Source organism: Tripterygium wilfordii, chromosome 12, assembly GCF_013401445.1.
Source record: "Tripterygium wilfordii isolate XIE 37 chromosome 12, ASM1340144v1, whole genome shotgun sequence".
NCBI lineage: Eukaryota > Viridiplantae > Streptophyta > Magnoliopsida > Celastrales > Celastraceae > Tripterygium > Tripterygium wilfordii.
In genome coordinates, this window is record NC_052243.1 from 10,585,714 (window position 1) to 10,602,675 (window position 16,962).

Sequence of the window (16,962 nt, forward strand, 5' to 3'; positions counted from 1 at the left end):
GGATCTTCGGTCACGCGATTAGTGCGTGACTAGATTTTTTTTTTTAAAAAAAAATAAAATTTTATTTTCACTTATTCTTGGCGACCAAAAATAACCGCAATCCTTTAAGGTAGTACTAGTAGCATGAACAAATGGCACAAACGCAAATTGCATCTCTCTAATTCATAAAGTAAATCAATATTCCTATCTCGAGTCTTGACTATGATACACATGACGTTCATAATTGACTCGGTTTTGATGATGTATCAAATGACGTTCAAAACTGACTCGGTTCTGGTGATGTATCAGGTGGTAGGACTGACGTAAGAAAGTGTCTCTTTAGATGACTTGCACAATAGAACACTTAAGCGTGCATCAAATAGATTTTTAGGGATTTCTCCGACGCTCAAGTCAGTATACTATCAATGGAGGAGTGTTCAATACTTGATACTCTCTCAAGTAGTTATTAAGAGTGCAAGACTCTCTTTCTCAAGTAGTTAGTTATTACTAAGAGTACAGGGTTTAAGATACTTTATCCAGTGCTAGAGGTCTCCTAATATTGATAGGAGTATATCTCTTCTTTTTTGATTCTTTGGTGGATTTATAGGAGGGTGAATCTCGTCGTGATTGCTTCCTTAAGTGGAGTTGATTCTTAGTGTTCAGTGATCCGAGGCTTCCGAGGTGGCATGCTCAGTTTTATACCAAAGGGACATCTCAATCTTGTTGAGATACTCTTTTCTCAGTTACTGTGCCTCGTGTGGGCTCACCGTTATGCTTTCTTTCAATTCCTTGGCTCTGCCTTGGTCGACGGTCGAGGTGGCTCATCGATGAAAGTGGAAGGTATTTTGGTATGTTAAGATAGAATAATCAGTTTATTATTATTATGATTCTGAAGAAAAGTTAACAAACTACAGAAACTGCGTTTATTTCCAGCAGCACTTTTATATATATATTGACAGTATATGTAAACATGGTAAAGACTGCTCCAATTAATACTCATAGTTTAGGATGCATGCAGGTACTGATCCACCGTGAGAGGCTTACGACCACCGAACCAATTAATCAAAAATATATCTTCAATCTCTAATTTGTAAAACTGGAAGCTGTGATCCTTGGGCCAGTCTGTCAAACATCCAAATGGAACAGACAAGGAAAACATCTTGATTAGTAAACAAAAGGCAACTGTGTTAGGCTCTAAGACGCTGCGGTTATATGCAAATGTTCTTGAGTTCTTGTAAGTTGTAATTACCTTTCATCTCTGGATGCTTTGTAAACAAGGCATTCTGAGCAAATTCAGCTTCTTCAGAGTTTTCCTTGAGCTCTAGCAACTAGCAAAATAATCCCAATTATACCACAACTTTCAAGAGAAATCAACAAAACGCTACGATCATCAAAAAGTTGCAGAAAAACAACAAAGCAATGTCGATAAGGTGATGGATTAGTGATATAAAGTTCTTACAATTAAATATCAGCTGCTAAAATTGAATCCTAATAGGCTTTTCTTTAGAAAATGCTATTCATTTCCATTACTTTAATCAAAACTAGCAGCTTAAGAGTCTTAAGAGGTAGCAGCTTAAGGAAATAGCAATAATGGGTGCAATTCAGAAACCAGTGGTTATGCATATTATGAAGATTTTATTTATTTATTTTTGCAACATACCTTTCCGGTTAGCGTGATCTTCGCACATGTTGGATTCATAGGATCTGTCTTGCCACAAGTTCCTAAAGGGTACTCACTCATTGTGAAGGACGACCTCGGGTCTTTTAATGCATTCCTTGCAGTTGGATCAAGAGCTGTCAAATAGAAGTATGGGATGCCAATACCTTTATCATACGGTCCATCGCTAAAAGAAGCAACATTCCTGCAGTGCAGTTACACAATCTTGTTGAGATATAAAAGGCAGAAAAGAAAATTCAGGTCGCTGAAAATAGCATTACAAGTTCAGGAAACTATTTATAGATCAAGAGTTGGCAGATCAATTCTAGCTCTACAATTAGTCCAGACCTTGTAAAGATAAATCACAAGTTCACAACGATCAATACATATCAGAAGAGAGAAAATAACTATTTTAGTAAGAAACCCTTGGTCCAATATGACCCCCCAACAATCATTTGCAACAAACTGTGTTTCTCCATCCTATTCATCTCCTCTCGTAGGATGATTACACAATCTTGGTTATGTAGGAGGACTCAGAGTTACTTGCTAAAATACTAAAGGATCCAAGAATAAGAGCTCATAATGGGTGACACAGTTTTGCACCTGAAATTGTGAGAACTTTCAAGAGCCCCTAAAACCAGTGTTTTGAAAAGCGATTGGGGCGTACGCCCTGAGGCGCGCCTCAAGGCGAGGCGCAATCGAGCTGCCTCCGGGCGTACGCCCCTAACGGAGGTCGGAGAGGCGTGTGCCTCAGTCGCATAAGGTGGACGCCTCGAGGAGCTAAGCCTCAAGGCGTAAGAGGCGGGAGTTATTTCGGGCCAGTTTAGTTTTTGGCACAAGTTCTTTATTTTGGCCCAATTTCTTTATTTCGGCCCAGTTTAGACTTCTAAATATTGTTTGATGATTGTTTTGCTTAGACCTTAGAGCCTTGGACTTGAATTGATGATGGTTATTACTTATTACTTATTAGTTGTTACTTAAGAGTTAAGACTTGAATTGATGATATTATTTGGTGATTTTTTATTTTATTAATATTATTATTGTTATTTAGAGACTTGATCACTTGAATTGATGATAGATGGAGTTATGTCTTCATAAATTGATATGATTATATTATTTGAATATGTACATATACATTTTAGATTAATTCTTACCGATGCTTACGCCTCGTTACGCCTCGCCTCAAATAAGTCGAGTGCCTCGGTTTCCGAACCCGACTTTTAAAACATTGCCTAAAACATACTGGACTTGGTCTGTTTTGTTTTTTAAAGTAAGGACACAAGGGCAAGGGTGGGGACTCGAGCCAGTGTCCTCATGGACAGGGTGAAGACATGCCAACCACTGAACCAGTGGTGGCCGTCGTCCTTACTCTATAGGATAATTACTCGAACTTCGACCATATATATTCTCTAATGTTGATCACACCTTTTCTGCCACAACCACATTAACCAAGTATTGGGTATTTGGGTGCAACTTTTTGAATCACATCAAGATGATCAGATTTATATTAAGAATGAAATCAGCTATTAGTTTTTTTTGTCTCTCCTCTCTCGTACAATATGAACCGTTTTTCTTCATGACAAGATTGAAAAATTCTCAGTAACAACTTAAAAAGCTTGCACTTAAGTAATTAATGCACTTCTAATGTATCTTATGGACAAGTATTAGTACTTTCGTTATGAATCCAAAGCTATAGGGCAAATGCAATGGTGAAGTGGTATTGAGCCAACAAACATGTTGTCTTTTGCTGATATGGCTGTATTGTAAAATGTGTTTTGCTTATGTGGCTGTATTGGGATAAGTGTTTTGCTGATGTGGATGTATTGATATTTAATGTTTTGGTGTAGTTTTGTTGTGGATAATATGGAGAAATGGAATGTTGTTGGGTTGGGTAGAAAGAGAAAGTGTGTGGGAAGAAAAAGTGTATAGAAATTTGTGTTTTACTGATGTGGCTGTATTAGAATACGTGTTTAACTTGCCTTTTTGTGTAATAGAGGTGGGACCGGGTCAACAAAAATGTTGGCCCAGTAAATTGTTTCTTATTGCATTTGCTCTAATGAACTAAAAAAACCAGTTGTCAGAATATAAGCAAGCTCAATCAACTAGAATAGCAAATGATACCAAAAAAAAACTTACCCAAAGGGCGCTCCACCCAATTCAGTTGAGAGGGTGCTGCAAAATCAAAATTTAACAAAGCTTCAATTTTTATGTCCAAACACTCTAAAAATCGACAAAGAAAAACAATATTCTAACAGCCAGAACATATCATGAAAAATAAAAAACTTCAACGTAACCCACCCTCATCACAGCTATTTGGAATGAAGAACTCAAAATTAAAAAGAAGAAAGAAAGTTACTTCAAAACCCCCCAAGAATTCTGGGAGACCAACCAACGAGCACTAGCAGCAGCAGCATTTGGATCAGGTTTCGAGGTAGATAGCAAGCGTCCCTGCACAGAATCTTGAAAACCCAGAAAATAGAAGGCCAAATAGATGACAAAGAAAGAATTAACAAGGCCACTTGTTGCCATTTGTGCGTGTTTGGGTAATATGTGCATAGAAGGAAAGCTGAATAAGAAGATGAATATGTACTAGACAAGCTCTCCTTATTTATATCGGTGCATAAAGAGAAGCCAAATTGCCTTTGTAAAGACTACCTTCAAACTAAAGAGAGAATTGCGCCTGTACAAAAAATTGTTACAGAGAAGGAGAAGTCCACAATGCTTCAAATGGTTACCAGCAGTAAACATTCATAGAACTTCACGAACAAGGGTCGCAGCAGATTAGATAACAAAAAAGAAAAAAAGAAAAACGGCCAGAATTCGCCGAATCATCAGCATAAGTTTTCACTTTGCAACTATCGCCATTTTCGGCCGTTTTCAAAAGCCTTTTTTTTGTATAGTAAGCGTCTACGTTAACTCATCAGTTAGCGGTACGCTTTACCAAACAGATATCTTTCCTCTTATCAGGGTTCAGACGGAATGTACAGCATATGAATTGTTCCTTGTTGCCTTTATTTTGCTTATCGCAAGTTCCTTCCACGCGTGACCCCATTTTAGTATTTGGGAATCTTTATCCGGCGAACATCTCTAAAGCGAAAGTTGAGGCTCCGACACCGGTCTGGAGATTGGGATTTCGGTGAAGCGTAGGTTTTCGGTGATGCGGTGGATGGTCGAATGTGGAAAGGTTTGGGGGTCGGAGCTCCGAATGTGGAACTCGGATGAACTTTGAAAGGCTTTGGGGGAAATGGTCGTGTATCCAGTGGGCCCAGCCCATATTACATGTGATTTGGGTTGGGCCAGACTAGTATGAGATAGTTTTGAAGGCCCATTTTGACGTTTGCAAACAATTGAGCTTAGAAACCCCATGTAGAAAATGTTGGATGTTAAAAGGTCTTACATGCGTGTATATAATCAAAATCAACGACTATCCTACCTGCTACATTGATTGGAACAAAGTATTCCAACATTTAACCACCCATGGGTGGCCGAGTTGACTAGGAATGAATCATTTCCGCTGGGAACTCCAATTCAACTCTTCACATCACCACCTTTCGACTCATGTATTTAGGATGCCTGTGAAACCAAAATCAGCGAAATCAATTTGAAAAGAAAATACCAGAATTTGAAGCACGACTTGAATTTGCTGGCCTGAAACAAGAACCATTTAAGGAACGATATAACATATAAAACACATATAGGGAGGATATGGAGCAAGAATCAAAGAAAAACACATTATCATATTGCATTTCACTGACTTTAAGAACATACATACATCAATCACTATTGTCCATAACCATTATTATATGGTACAAGTCATAATAATCAGATACATTTTGAATCAATTTGCTATCCATCATTATTTTTCAACACTGGTTGGAGTGTGGTGGGAACAATAAAACATTATATAAACAATTGCTTCATGGTATCCCTGATGCCTTGCTTGAACACAACATACACAGAAGACTGGTACCGAAGAAGCAGCGAAGGAACGAAGATCAGTAGGGCATCCACTGAATAGAGTTGGACTTGTCCCTGCATGTTATAGCCGAATAACACATTTTAAGTAACTAAAAACCAGAATGGTGAATCAAGCACTTGAGATATGAAATCCCTTTTTGTTATTCTGAAAGAAATAACATAGTAGAGAAATTACATTTGTTTCCAGAAGAATTTTACTTATTACAGTGCCCGAATACTCACTTTCTATGATGCAGGTACTGCTCCACCGTGAGAGCCTTCGGGCCACCAAACCAATTGATCAAAAATATATCTTCAATCTCCAATTCGAAAAACTGGAAGTTGTGTTTCTTAGGCCAGCCTGTCAACAGTTAAAAGGTAAAACAAAAAGAAGTCAAGGGCTTTAACAATTAACATTGAGCAAATGATTGAAAAATAAAACATGTAAAAGATGCTGCCGGTATATAAATATTATAGTACATACCCTTCATCTCTGGATGCTTTGTAAACAAGGCATTCCGTGCCAATTCTGCTTCTTTGGAGTTTTCCTCAAGTTCCTTCAACTAGAAAATTATGATGAAAATCATCTAAAGTATGACCCAAATTTCAAGAGAAATCAGCAACAAAAAGAGATATTGCTTTTCCCCGATTATATACTAATAGATTTTCATTGAAAGCTCATCCACATTATTTGCAACTAAATTATAGTACATAAAAAAATTTAGGAAAATAAAATATCTGGAAAGTCATGCAGTGCAATTAAATCCAATCCTCAGAATGTTATCTGTTCTAACTTCACCACACATGACATTGATTGAGGCACATGCAAATTCTGATATAGTCCTAAAGAAGGATTTCCCAGATAAGGTTGATAATGGCAATTTCATTCGAATCATTCCTTGCTTGAAACGGGGACCATGAGCATAGTAAGTCTATCATCAGCTCTCATGGTGCATCAAATTTTGTGCACAGCCACCCAAGTATGAAGGGAAAAAACTGTGGTAGAGTCGCAGAGAGCAATGCCATTAGAACCTTACAAACACTTTTTATCATAAGACACAAAAACAAAATTGTGGTAATACAAATATATTTAAGCTAAAACCAAGTAAACAAAGAATCACAGCGGCAGTTGAGAATATAGATAGCATATTATAAACAGACCCCCCCCCCCCCCGGGTGAATGCACATATTTATTTCACGCACTTCCTTTTGCAACGCACCTTTCCTGTTAATGTAATCTTCGCACAAGCGGGATTCATAGGGTCTCTCTTGCCACAAGTTCCTAAAGGATACTCACTGATAGTGAATGATGACCTCTGATCTTTTAGTGCATTCCTCGCAGTTGGATCAAGAGTTGTCAAATAGAAGTAAGGAATGCCAGTGCCTTTATCATATGGTCCATCACTAAAAGAAACAACATTCCTGCAAAGAAATTATACAATCTTGTTGAGATATGAGAAGCAAAAATTAAGCGACTAAGAATAGCATTGCAAGTTCAGGAAACTAGATATAAATGCAAGAGCTAGAGGATCGCTAGCTCTATAGTTAGTCCGAACACTGTAAAAAGAAATGAAAGCTAAAATTTGCTAGTGCATAATTAGTGTCAGCTAAACGATGTGGTGTCAGATTTTCTAGATAATGTCAAAATGTGATTGAAATGTGTATTTACTAAAGCTCCTTAAGGCAGCAGAACAACTTTGCTCCTAGTCCTTAAAGGTGTGAGACAACTTCAAGAGTCTTAGGCTAATAGGGTGATTAATTAAACTTCGATGTGGTATACCTTGCTAAGTTCTGGGAACCATGGTTACATTTTATGATATAAATTGGATCAATACCAATCAAGGGTAAATTAAGCTTACAGTTGATCAAGGGTGTGTTTCATAAACAAGTCATGGCATTCTCATTTCCCCAAAAGAAAAACATAAAAAGTCAAATAATGCAATGAACACAAAATATGTCAGGTTAAACAAGAAGAATATCTTACCCAAAGGGTGTGCCACCCAAATCACTTGATAGGGTGCTGCAAAATCAAAATATAACCCAGTGTTAGTCAAGTCCAGCACTCTAAAAGCCATATCATATGCAGACTCCTGGGCACAACATATCAACAAAAGTTCCAAAACAAAAAACAACAATAAACCATTTCCTTTTCCTTGTGACCCTCTAATCACAGTCAATTAAACCACATAAAGCTTCACTGCCTCCAACAAAATAATACCCATTGGTTCTCTTTCAAGTTCCAGGCTTTGCAAAACAGAATACAGTCAATCAAATAAAATTACTCTCAACCTAACTCACCATCCACAAAACTATTTGGAACCAAACCAAACATATAAAGAATGACCAATCCAACGAACAATAGTGAAATAAAGAAAAGAGATATACTTCAAAACCCCCCAAGAATTCTGTGATACCAGCCAACGAGCACTGGCAGCAGCGTCATGGCGATCGGGTTTCGAAGTAGACAGGAAGTGTCCCTTTACAGAATCTTGACAGCCCAATAAGAACAAAGCCACATAGATAACAAAGGAAGAGCGAACGCCGTCCCTGATAGCCATTTTTGTCTGTCTGTATATTAGGTGCCGATGCACGCAAAGGTCAGAGATGATGTTTCTCTGTACAAAAAAGTCTATTTTATTTATACACAAACTTGCTACATATATACAGAGCAGAACCCAAAAAAAAAAAAAAAACCCTCTTATGCAGAGAGTCAGAGAGACACAAGGCGGGCTTGACTTTGGGTCCACTCATAAAGGGTTATTATCCGAACCATTTTTAAGCCGTTAAATGCATTCATTTCAGAATCAAAATCAACCATTGAAAAAAAATAAATAATGTAGGGTGTGTTTAGACTTCTAGGCTTCCATTGGAGGAGAGGATAAGTTTTTGTATAATTTAAAATTATCTTTTAATGAAGTTATTGGATTTTTGGATGATTTTTAAAATATTCGGAATAGTATAATTTTATACAGAAGTGATTCTTATACAATGTCGATTGTATAATATTAAAACACTTGCAACTCATTTTTATTTTATATGGAGCGCTTAATATAAAGAATCAAACACTTGCAACTCATTTTTATTTTATACGGAGCGCTTAATATAAAGAATCACATGTCAAATGACAAAAAGGACTTTCACTCTCACTTTAATTACGGGTAATCCAGACATATTATCACAAATCTTATACTATATAAACCTAATATCATATTCTTTCCAAACACTGGATAAGATTAAATTATACATCAAGTTATATATACGTTGGATAGCAATATTATACTATCCTATACAGAGCCCCAAACGGAGCCTTAGTCGTAACAAATAATTTCAACTGACAACCATGAGTAACTCAAATGACACTTATATATATGATATATAGTCTCTAGGCTTCAAATTCTTGTCCCCCATCCTCTTCCCATATAATAATAAAAAAATAATGATGTCAACCGTAAATCATCAACAAAAGATAATTTTGCCATTGACTCTCAGGTATTTTAGGTAAAGTAAATATTTTTATTTTTTATTTTTATACCATTAAATCTGACCAAATGGTTGACATCAAATCTTGAATTATACTCGTATCCTCAAAATTCTAAAATCTTAATTTTTTAAACTGATAATAACTCAGGGCCTCGGGTAGGTGCCTTTTTGGATAGTCCACTAAGCCCAAAGTTGGGCCAGATTAGGTACTTGTAAACTTGCCTGACAAGTTAGTTGGATCGAGACCTAGTACAAACCACTTGAAATAGCCGCATAAACTTAGAATCATACTCCCGTTCTCAGGCAAGATTCTTTATGTCCTAAATCCGAAAAGATAACCAGTTAAACTATCACCAAATGATTTCTAAAATCCTAAGTCCTTAAACTAACTCTCAAATACTTTTTCATTGTTCTCATAAACCCTAAATTATAATACCTAAACTCTAAATGAACTTTAATCTCCAATTTGATTAGATCTAATAGCTAAAAAGTTAAAAGTAGATGTACTTAAGGTTTGTTTCGTTAACACTTTTGAATAACAATATATTGTACTGACGCAATTCTGACACAATATATTGTTTTGGTCCACCAAATGACATTTTTACAGCACATATTCCCAGATAATTTTGGGAACATTTTATTGTCTTCTCCAAATTGTCCCAAGTTGAACATTTTTAAGACAATTTTTAGATTACATTACTGAACTACCCTTGTTTTTATTGTTAACTTCGAAACACCCTTAATGCATAATACCTATGTATGTAATTTTCACAACAATTTTAACAGCATATATATACTACCAGCAAAAGTACAATCAAATACTATCAATATTTCAAGAATCATATCTGTTACCATTTATTACCACAATATATGCTATCATACATACTACTATCAAAATTGTCTACCAAACAGACCATTATCAAAATTTATGTTGTTATATTTATGTAGTCATTATATATATAATAAAAAATTAGCCAACCACGTGGCCTGAGATCTGGTAGAGATACAGCTGAATTTATGGGACCCGCAACATGGGCTTTTGACTTGAGAGCGTTAAGGCGGATTAATGGGCTTTCATCTTATCGGGCTTACGTGGAATGTCCGGTCGAAGAATTATTAATGTAAAACTTAAAGACAATTTTCGGCCCATAATGAACAAAGGCCTTTTAGAAACATAGACTCTAAGCCCAGCCCAATAACATAGCACAACGACCATTTGGTCTCGCTCTGACAACATAATCGAATCTTCGGGTCAACACCACAAGCTGACAAACCATCGTATGCTTCGTTTTCAGACCATAACAAATCGGCGAGACCTTCAATATCACGAACAACACTGCAAATCCAGACATCGAATCTCTACCAAATCCAAACACATGCTCTAGTCCTTCTTCGCCGCTCAATCAAATCAATAAACCAACGACGACGATGACCAAAACATTGACGAGAAAATCATCAGCAAACACAGCAAACCACGGAAGCCCGAATCAAGATCCATCCTCTGTGTCCAATATCTTCGCTTGTGGGTTTTTTTCCTATTCATTGTAAACTCTCTGATTTCACTCTTTGACGCGGTTAACTCGAGCGACTCGCTCAGTTCTGCCATTCAATTGGAAGTTCTCGCTGTCGCAGCTCTATTTTTATTGTATTCTGTTTTGGGTCTCTTGACGAATTTCATCAGCTATCTTCGTTTCCCTTCGGTGATCCTTAATTTGATTGCACATTTTGCTTTCGTTGAGGAACTCTTGTTTTTTTATTTGCAGAGACAGGACACAAGTGGGATTGAGAACCGGTACTCTGATCTCTTGCTTGTGCCGATTTTAATTTGTATATTTTCAACAATTCTTGAATTGCGATCGCCTAAATCGAGTCCATACCCAAGATTAGCTTGCGGGATTGGGCTGATTTTGCTAGGAATATGGTTTGTCCAGATGGTCTTTCTCTTTATACCAATTTAATGGTTAATGGTTGCTTTCTGCACGAGAAGAGTAGAGGGAATTACACTGTCAGGTGCAAGGGGCACCAAGAGTATCATCGTGGAAGAACCATAGCGACACTTATGTTCAATTGCCATCTTGCATTTCTTGTGGTTATGGTGGCGGGTATATACTCAGTCATGGCAAAAAGAATGGTTATGGGGGTGAATTTATGCGGTACAGACCACTTGGGGCAGAAATTATTCAGTTGGAAAGTAATGCCCGGTTCACTTTGGATTCTGATGAAGATGAAGTCGATAATGAGATTAAGGAAGATGAGCCAAAGCAGAATGGAGTTGTGGTCGAGATGGTTGTGAATGGTAATGGTCATGCTCATGGTTCTCACCAATGAGGTAAGGTTAGCAATGAATGAGACTTACAATCTATCTTTCACCACACAGTGAAAACGGACTGATCCCATTTTCTGTAGATAGTATTATTGTGGCCTCTTATTAGTTTTCAGTTTCTTTATACTATGACAGAACATTGCATTTGATGAGATCTTTTAATTGGAGCCAAGTTTGTTGTTCTTTAGGAGGAGCTTTATTTCATTTTTTATAGCACTGGTATTGAGGGTTGCCTGATAATCAAGTGTTTCGTTATGGTTAAGCTTTCTTTGCAAAAATTTCTTACATGTATATGGTATTTCGGCGTCTTTTCGAAAGATGGTTGTTAGTTTTTGGCTGGACATTGGCAGTGCATTTGCTGGATATATAAAGTTGAAAGTTCACTGGTGCTTTACCAGACATGTAGTTAGTCGGTGCTTTTCCGCTTGCAATCTTGCCATCTAAGATAGAATGTTTGTTTGCTTTTATTGAACAACTAGCATAGCCCTCGCCCCTTCCATACCTACTTTTTTGGCCATCTAAGTAGTTGAAACATCTCCACCCCAACCTTCCTTTAGGATTTAAGCACAAATTCTTCAATGGCCTAGGCAGGGTAGTCTACCAATAGGTGTTATACCCGAATACTTGAAAGTTGAAACAAAGTTGTGCTTGAAAGTTGAAACTAGGCATAAATTGGGCTTGGTTATTTTCCTAAACAAGCTCATATTATTTATAACCATTGAAAAAGTAGAAATAAAAGTGAAAGAAGAGAATCAAGGGTAGCCCCTAATGGTGTCAAATGGGTCGAGAGCCCATTAGCATGCCGATCGAGGTCCACAGGTCGTGCTAGGTCCAACCCAATATATGATAACGGACTGGGTTGGGGTTCTTAAGCGTGTCGGGGCACTGGATTTGTGGTTCGCAGGCTGGAAGAGCAAGCACGACCCACACAAATGACGGGCCGCATGTGGGCTGGACTGGGCCACTTTACACCTCTAGGTAACCCCAATGGTTACACTTCCCAAGTACCCAAGGTACTTGGGTGAGATTCTCATATGGGGGTGAGCATGCTGGGGGTATATGGGGGTGAGCGTGTGCGAGGCTATATTTCTTCAAAATTGGCAAGCAGAGAAGCCAAGTGTTGTATATTTACACTAACGAAAGTCACTGTACAAAGTCACCATGCCCAAAACAGAGACACTGACTACAAGTTCTAGTTTTCCAATTCACTTCTACTCTTGAAAAATCTACACAAAATCACATAAAAAAACAAGCTGAGTGCACTTAACAAAGCCAGAAGCCAGTAGTATTTGTCTAGCCGGGCCTCGCACAAGTCGTCAGAGAACCAGCTTCCTTCTTTTCCTCTTGAACTTGTGAAAAATTCAACAAGGGAGATAAGTAAAGCACTCAAGAAGCTCCCCACACCAAATACACTAGTGTAAAGTGCAAGCCCCATTGTTCTCATTCTAACCGGAACTTCACCGTAGAAGAACTCTTGCATCCCAACGACAGTAAAGATGTCGGACACGCCTAGCAGAATAGACTGAGGCAGCAACAAAAATATGCTCAATGGCACCGTTTCTGATTTTGACTCAATTCTGCTGATCTCGACCCTTCTCATCTCAACTACCGCAGCTATGACCATGGCTATGATAGATAGGAACATACCGATCCCCATTCTTTGCATAACACTGATACCCTTTTCTTTGCGAGTAATCAGCCTTGTAGTTGGAATCAAAACTTTGTCATATAGCGGCATCAAAAGAATTATGGATACTGTAATAGCACTCTGTAGTGTTGCTGGTGGGATTTTGAAACTGCCAATGTTTCTCTTCATTGTCATGCCTTGCTTCGTAAAGAAAGTTACAGGTTGTTGGAAAATGATTGCAAACACTAGCAGCATTGTCCAAATAGGGAGAAGCCGGAGAACTACTCTGGCATTCATAAGTAGATTGTTGCATTTTTGCGGATTCTGTTCCAGAGCATTCATGCTGCCCGAATTCTGATTGCAAAGCGGTTTCTCCTGAAGCCTATAAAAAAACATGTAGAATTATCAACAATGCTTGACCAAAAATGAAAATAATAAAAATCTTAGTAGTTAATATCTCAGTTATCTCAATTGTTGCGTTGGACGCATAAGATCCAAATGAATTCGTGGACTCCATATGTCTCACATGATAATGCTTGAGTCCACATACATGAACACATACTCATCTGAAAGAAAAAAGAAACTTACTCTAGCTCCACGGTTGCGGATTTTTCATTTGATAGGGAAATCTTTGTAGGCTTCAATTTAGATACAATTTCCTTGATGGAGCGAACCATGCCGCTGAAGCTCCTGTTGTGCATCGATTCATCCTTTGAAATGTATCTGTATATCCGGGTTCCATACGAGAAGAATACGATCGATAAAACCATTGCGAGCGTTGGCATTGCAAATCCCAGGACCCAACCAAAAGTGTCTTGAATGTATGACATAACTGTAACACCTAAAAGACTGCCGGTGCATACACCAAAGTACCACCATTGGAAGAACACACTCTTCTTGTTTGGCTTCTGGTCATCTTTGGTGCAGGGCAATTCGTCTTCAGTTTCAAGTTGTTCTGCTCCAAATGCTTGCAGGGATGGATTGTATCCACCTTGGCCTAGTGATATCAAGCAGAGAGACCAAAATCGGAATGAAGAAGTGCTTATTTTGCTTGCAGGAGACGATGCCGAAGCAAATGCTGTCGATGTCAATGCCACAAGCCCCTTGAGAAGAGTAAGGCAAAGGAGGAAAAACATCAAAGATAGAACAAAATTATTTTTTTTCATATTAAGCAAGAACTTTAAGATTAAAGGTGTCATTAGGAGTTTATCGAATTTACCACAAATGTCTTAGACAGAAACATTGAAATCATGGAAATTAAATAACGCACAACCGAAACGGATCAAAGGTACGGACTACATCAATACCTTACAGGAGAAGAACAAAACAGAGGATACTGAAAGTTTAAAGTTATTATATTTCAAGGTTACTTCACCCGATGGCTCACAGTTTTATTTAAACAAAAACAAAGAAACCCTAAAGAAAGTGTCGAAAATGACAAAATCATGTTAGACCTATAAATCACTACTACTAATAATTCGAAACAAGTCAAAATCGACAAAACACGATTCGAACTTCTCGTTAAAAAAATATAACAGAAACGAAATGTTCTTAAAAGGGCAAAACCGCTAAATTTTAGGCTTAAACGATGGAATATTACGAAAAAGTGGTTGGGCATACCACTAGTCGCGGCTCAATCAGTTGAACCACCGCTGATACGATAAGGGTTTAGAAACTATGCATCGCACTAGTCTGGTGCGAATCGATGTTTTGAGTCAGCTATCCAAGTTTCACACAGTTTCGAGGTTTAAGCTTTTGATTTCTACTAGACAATTTTAGATTTCGGATGATCCAAAAAGTATAAAAACCTTTCTGCCTCATCATTAAATCAAACAGGGATTCATCATCACAATCAATATGCACGAACATGTTGCCCCAAGAAGTGATTTTACTGGAAGAGAAGAATACAAGAATATGAAGAGAGAGAGAGAGAGAATTACGTACCAGAACATACAAAGAAGAGGAGGCCAAAATGGTGGAATATCGATCGCAATAAGAGTCAGCAAGAGGTACCACTAAGAGTGGCATTATTGATGTCAATCCAACCCAACTATTCACTGTCTTTGCTGCAGCCGAGTTGCTCATCTTAACCACATCTGTTAGGTATGTCACTAAGTTTGATGCCACCCCCTTAAATGCAAACCTCTCCATACCAGCTATCACTAACATCACCCACATACAAAAACAAACAAATTTAATCAAAAACCATTTGAAATTGTTAAAAAAAATGATATTCATGCAAAATCAAATCGGTACGAGGAGAACCATTATTAAGGTATTGTGCGTTTTGGGCCTGAGCTTGGCACCATTTGTAACCCGCAAGTATTTATTTCAGGACAATCCCCACTCGAACCCAAAACTTTATTGGTTTGGGAGAGTGAGTATCCAAGAACCACCCAGACACAGGCACGCGATCAGCTGAACAAAAACAAAAGATTAACAAAAGCAGAAGAGAAAGGCCGAACCTATGAGAACAGTACATGATTTGTTGAGTCCTCTATGTCCGCCAGCCATTATACGTTGAAATGAAGAAGATTATATTAACTCTGTATTATAAAAAGCTCTAGTTATATAGGAAACCTCCACAATCTTTCTATTTAAGGCTATTTGCTTTTCGTGGTATAATGGGACACTCACTAATATTGCTTTGCTTTGCTATACTCCTTTATATAACTAATATTCGGATTGAATGAGAAAAGGGAAAGAAAGAAAAAAAACCCCACTTCGTGTTTCAATTGGCGAAGTTATCAAGAAATGAAATATGTCAACATGCAAGATCACAGTTGGCATCTCAATTATCTCAGCCGTTGAATTGGATGTAGAAGATAATTCGTGAGCTCCACATGTCTCACATGATACACATAAATTTTGTCCATACATCACTTCAGCTATAAATCACCCTACAGACTCCTACTGATCCAGATAGTTAAATACACTAAAATATGCACATTGATGTGCAATAAAGGGTCAAAAAGTTTATGTTGACCTCCTTTTGACCCTTATGTGTTAACAAAAGGTGTTTATGATGGAGTAATAAAGGCTGGTATTTATTCATTTTGATGCCATAATGTGTATATTTGACAATGAAAGCCAAAGAATTTTTCTTCTTCTTAGCTAGCTATGAATATATACAGTCCTCCACCAATGAAAGGTAATGGCCAATCAATCTTTCACAAAACTACTGAATTATATACGTTTTGAAACTACTTACTATCATGCGTTAGAGCATCCACAAGGACGATGCTTTTTAATAGCCCCTTTGTTAGGTTTTCTCAATAATCTTGTTGCTTATCAATTTAACTTGTGCGTCGGAGTATCCCCTGAGATACAATTTGGGGATCTCAAAGTGCACGTTTTCTACCTATGCAGAGATAGAATAACAACCTTCCATCTCTAGTCTGATCAACTAATTAAGACGTATGCAGAATCAATATGTCAAGGTTTATATGGTTTTACATATATATGGCATGCATGACGCATGCATGCACACACACATCAGAAATAGGCAAAACACATAACATGGAGCGATTGGTACCACCACCTAAACCCTAAATCTTTCACACAATTGGTACCACCACCTACTATTTATAATTATCGACAACTTGAGAATATCAAGCTTATAAATCCTCCACTAATTTTGTTGTAAATCCACAACCCCATACACATCAACAATATTGTCCGCTTTGGATTGTCTAGTTCATGTGAATACATCGAACCCGCACGACTTTGTTTCTCCTCAGGTCCAACTTACTCAAGCCTAAGAAAAGACCTTGTTGTAGGTAAGGGGTGGGCTTGACCCTTATAAAGGGCATTGTCACCACGTCTTTTAACGATGTGGGATTTTACACTCCCCCACACTTGTGGACTGGGTTATGCCAGACCCAAAGTAGAGTAGAGGTCATGTCCAACTGGATCGAATTGCTCCGATACTATGTTGTA

General features: G+C 37.8%; 3 protein-coding genes and 1 long non-coding RNA gene across 6 annotated transcripts; 1 reads left to right on the forward strand and 3 right to left on the reverse strand.

The window, feature by feature from the left end:
* Positions 1–854: 854 nt before the first annotated feature.
* On the reverse strand, positions 855–4,828 carry LOC120011339 (protein CREG2-like). 2 transcript variants are annotated; one of them, XM_038862430.1, is made up of 5 exons: positions 4,026–4,828; positions 3,773–3,808; positions 1,640–1,841; positions 1,229–1,307; positions 855–1,101 (listed from the first exon to the last, which is right to left on the reverse strand). In XM_038862430.1, exons 1-5 carry the CDS (start codon positions 4,190–4,192, stop codon positions 983–985), a joined length of 603 nt encoding a protein of 200 aa, XP_038718358.1. In that variant the 5' UTR covers positions 4,193–4,828; the 3' UTR covers positions 855–982. The 2 variants fall into 2 exon arrangements, with proteins under 2 accessions (XP_038718358.1, XP_038718357.1); XM_038862429.1 differs by having other exon boundaries at positions 856–1,101; positions 3,993–4,828.
* Positions 4,829–5,355: 527 nt separating this feature from the next.
* Positions 5,356–8,235, reverse strand: LOC120010352 (protein CREG1-like). The gene is made up of 6 exons (XM_038861122.1): positions 7,979–8,235; positions 7,578–7,613; positions 6,814–7,015; positions 6,078–6,156; positions 5,837–5,954; positions 5,356–5,668 (listed from the first exon to the last, which is right to left on the reverse strand). Exons 1-6 carry the CDS (start codon positions 8,149–8,151, stop codon positions 5,632–5,634), a joined length of 645 nt encoding a protein of 214 aa, XP_038717050.1. The 5' UTR covers positions 8,152–8,235; the 3' UTR covers positions 5,356–5,631.
* Positions 8,236–10,333: 2,098 nt separating this feature from the next.
* LOC120011311 lies at positions 10,334–11,795 on the forward strand. The gene is made up of 2 exons (XR_005471001.1): positions 10,334–10,595; positions 10,837–11,795. It is a non-coding gene; the product is annotated as an uncharacterized LOC120011311 (long non-coding RNA).
* A 710-nt stretch (positions 11,796–12,505) lies between these two features.
* Positions 12,506–15,537, reverse strand: LOC120011483 (protein NRT1/ PTR FAMILY 5.8-like). Of its 2 annotated transcripts, XM_038862607.1 has the most exons (4): positions 15,489–15,537; positions 14,968–15,185; positions 13,612–14,126; positions 12,589–13,405 (listed from the first exon to the last, which is right to left on the reverse strand). In XM_038862607.1, the coding sequence occupies exons 1-4, from the start codon at positions 15,535–15,537 to the stop codon at positions 12,589–12,591; spliced, it is 1,599 nt and encodes a 532-aa protein (XP_038718535.1). The 2 variants fall into 2 exon arrangements, with proteins under 2 accessions (XP_038718534.1, XP_038718535.1); XM_038862606.1 differs by having other exon boundaries at positions 12,506–13,405; positions 14,968–15,523.
* Positions 15,538–16,962: the final 1,425 nt, after the last annotated feature.

Coding starts and splice junctions, on each gene's coding strand:
- LOC120011483 (XM_038862606.1), bottom strand. CDS start 15,261: ATGAATATCATTTTTTTTAACAATTTCAAATGGTTTTTGATTAAATTT. Junction 14,127..14,967: donor CCTCTTCTTTGTATGTTCTG/GTACGTAATTCT, acceptor ACTCTTCTCAAG/GGGCTTGTGGCATTGACATC. Junction 13,406..13,611: donor TCCGCAACCGTGGAGCTAGA/GTAAGTTTCTTT, acceptor GTTTTTTTATAG/GCTTCAGGAGAAACCGCTTT.
- LOC120010352 (XM_038861122.1), bottom strand. CDS start 8,151: ATGGCTATCAGGGACGGCGTTCGCTCTTCCTTTGTTATCTATGTGGCT. Junction 7,614..7,978: donor AATTCTTGGGGGGTTTTGAA/GTATATCTCTTT, acceptor TTGATTTTGCAG/CACCCTATCAAGTGATTTGG. Junction 5,955..6,077: donor AAAGCATCCAGAGATGAAGG/GTATGTACTATA, acceptor AACTGTTGACAG/GCTGGCCTAAGAAACACAAC.
- LOC120011339 (XM_038862429.1), bottom strand. CDS start 4,192: ATGCACATATTACCCAAACACGCACAAATGGCAACAAGTGGCCTTGTT. Junction 3,809..3,992: donor AATTCTTGGGGGGTTTTGAA/GTAACTTTCTTT, acceptor TTGATTTTGCAG/CACCCTCTCAACTGAATTGG. Junction 1,842..3,772: donor TTGGGTGGAGCGCCCTTTGG/GTAAGTTTTTTT, acceptor ACTGCACTGCAG/GAATGTTGCTTCTTTTAGCG.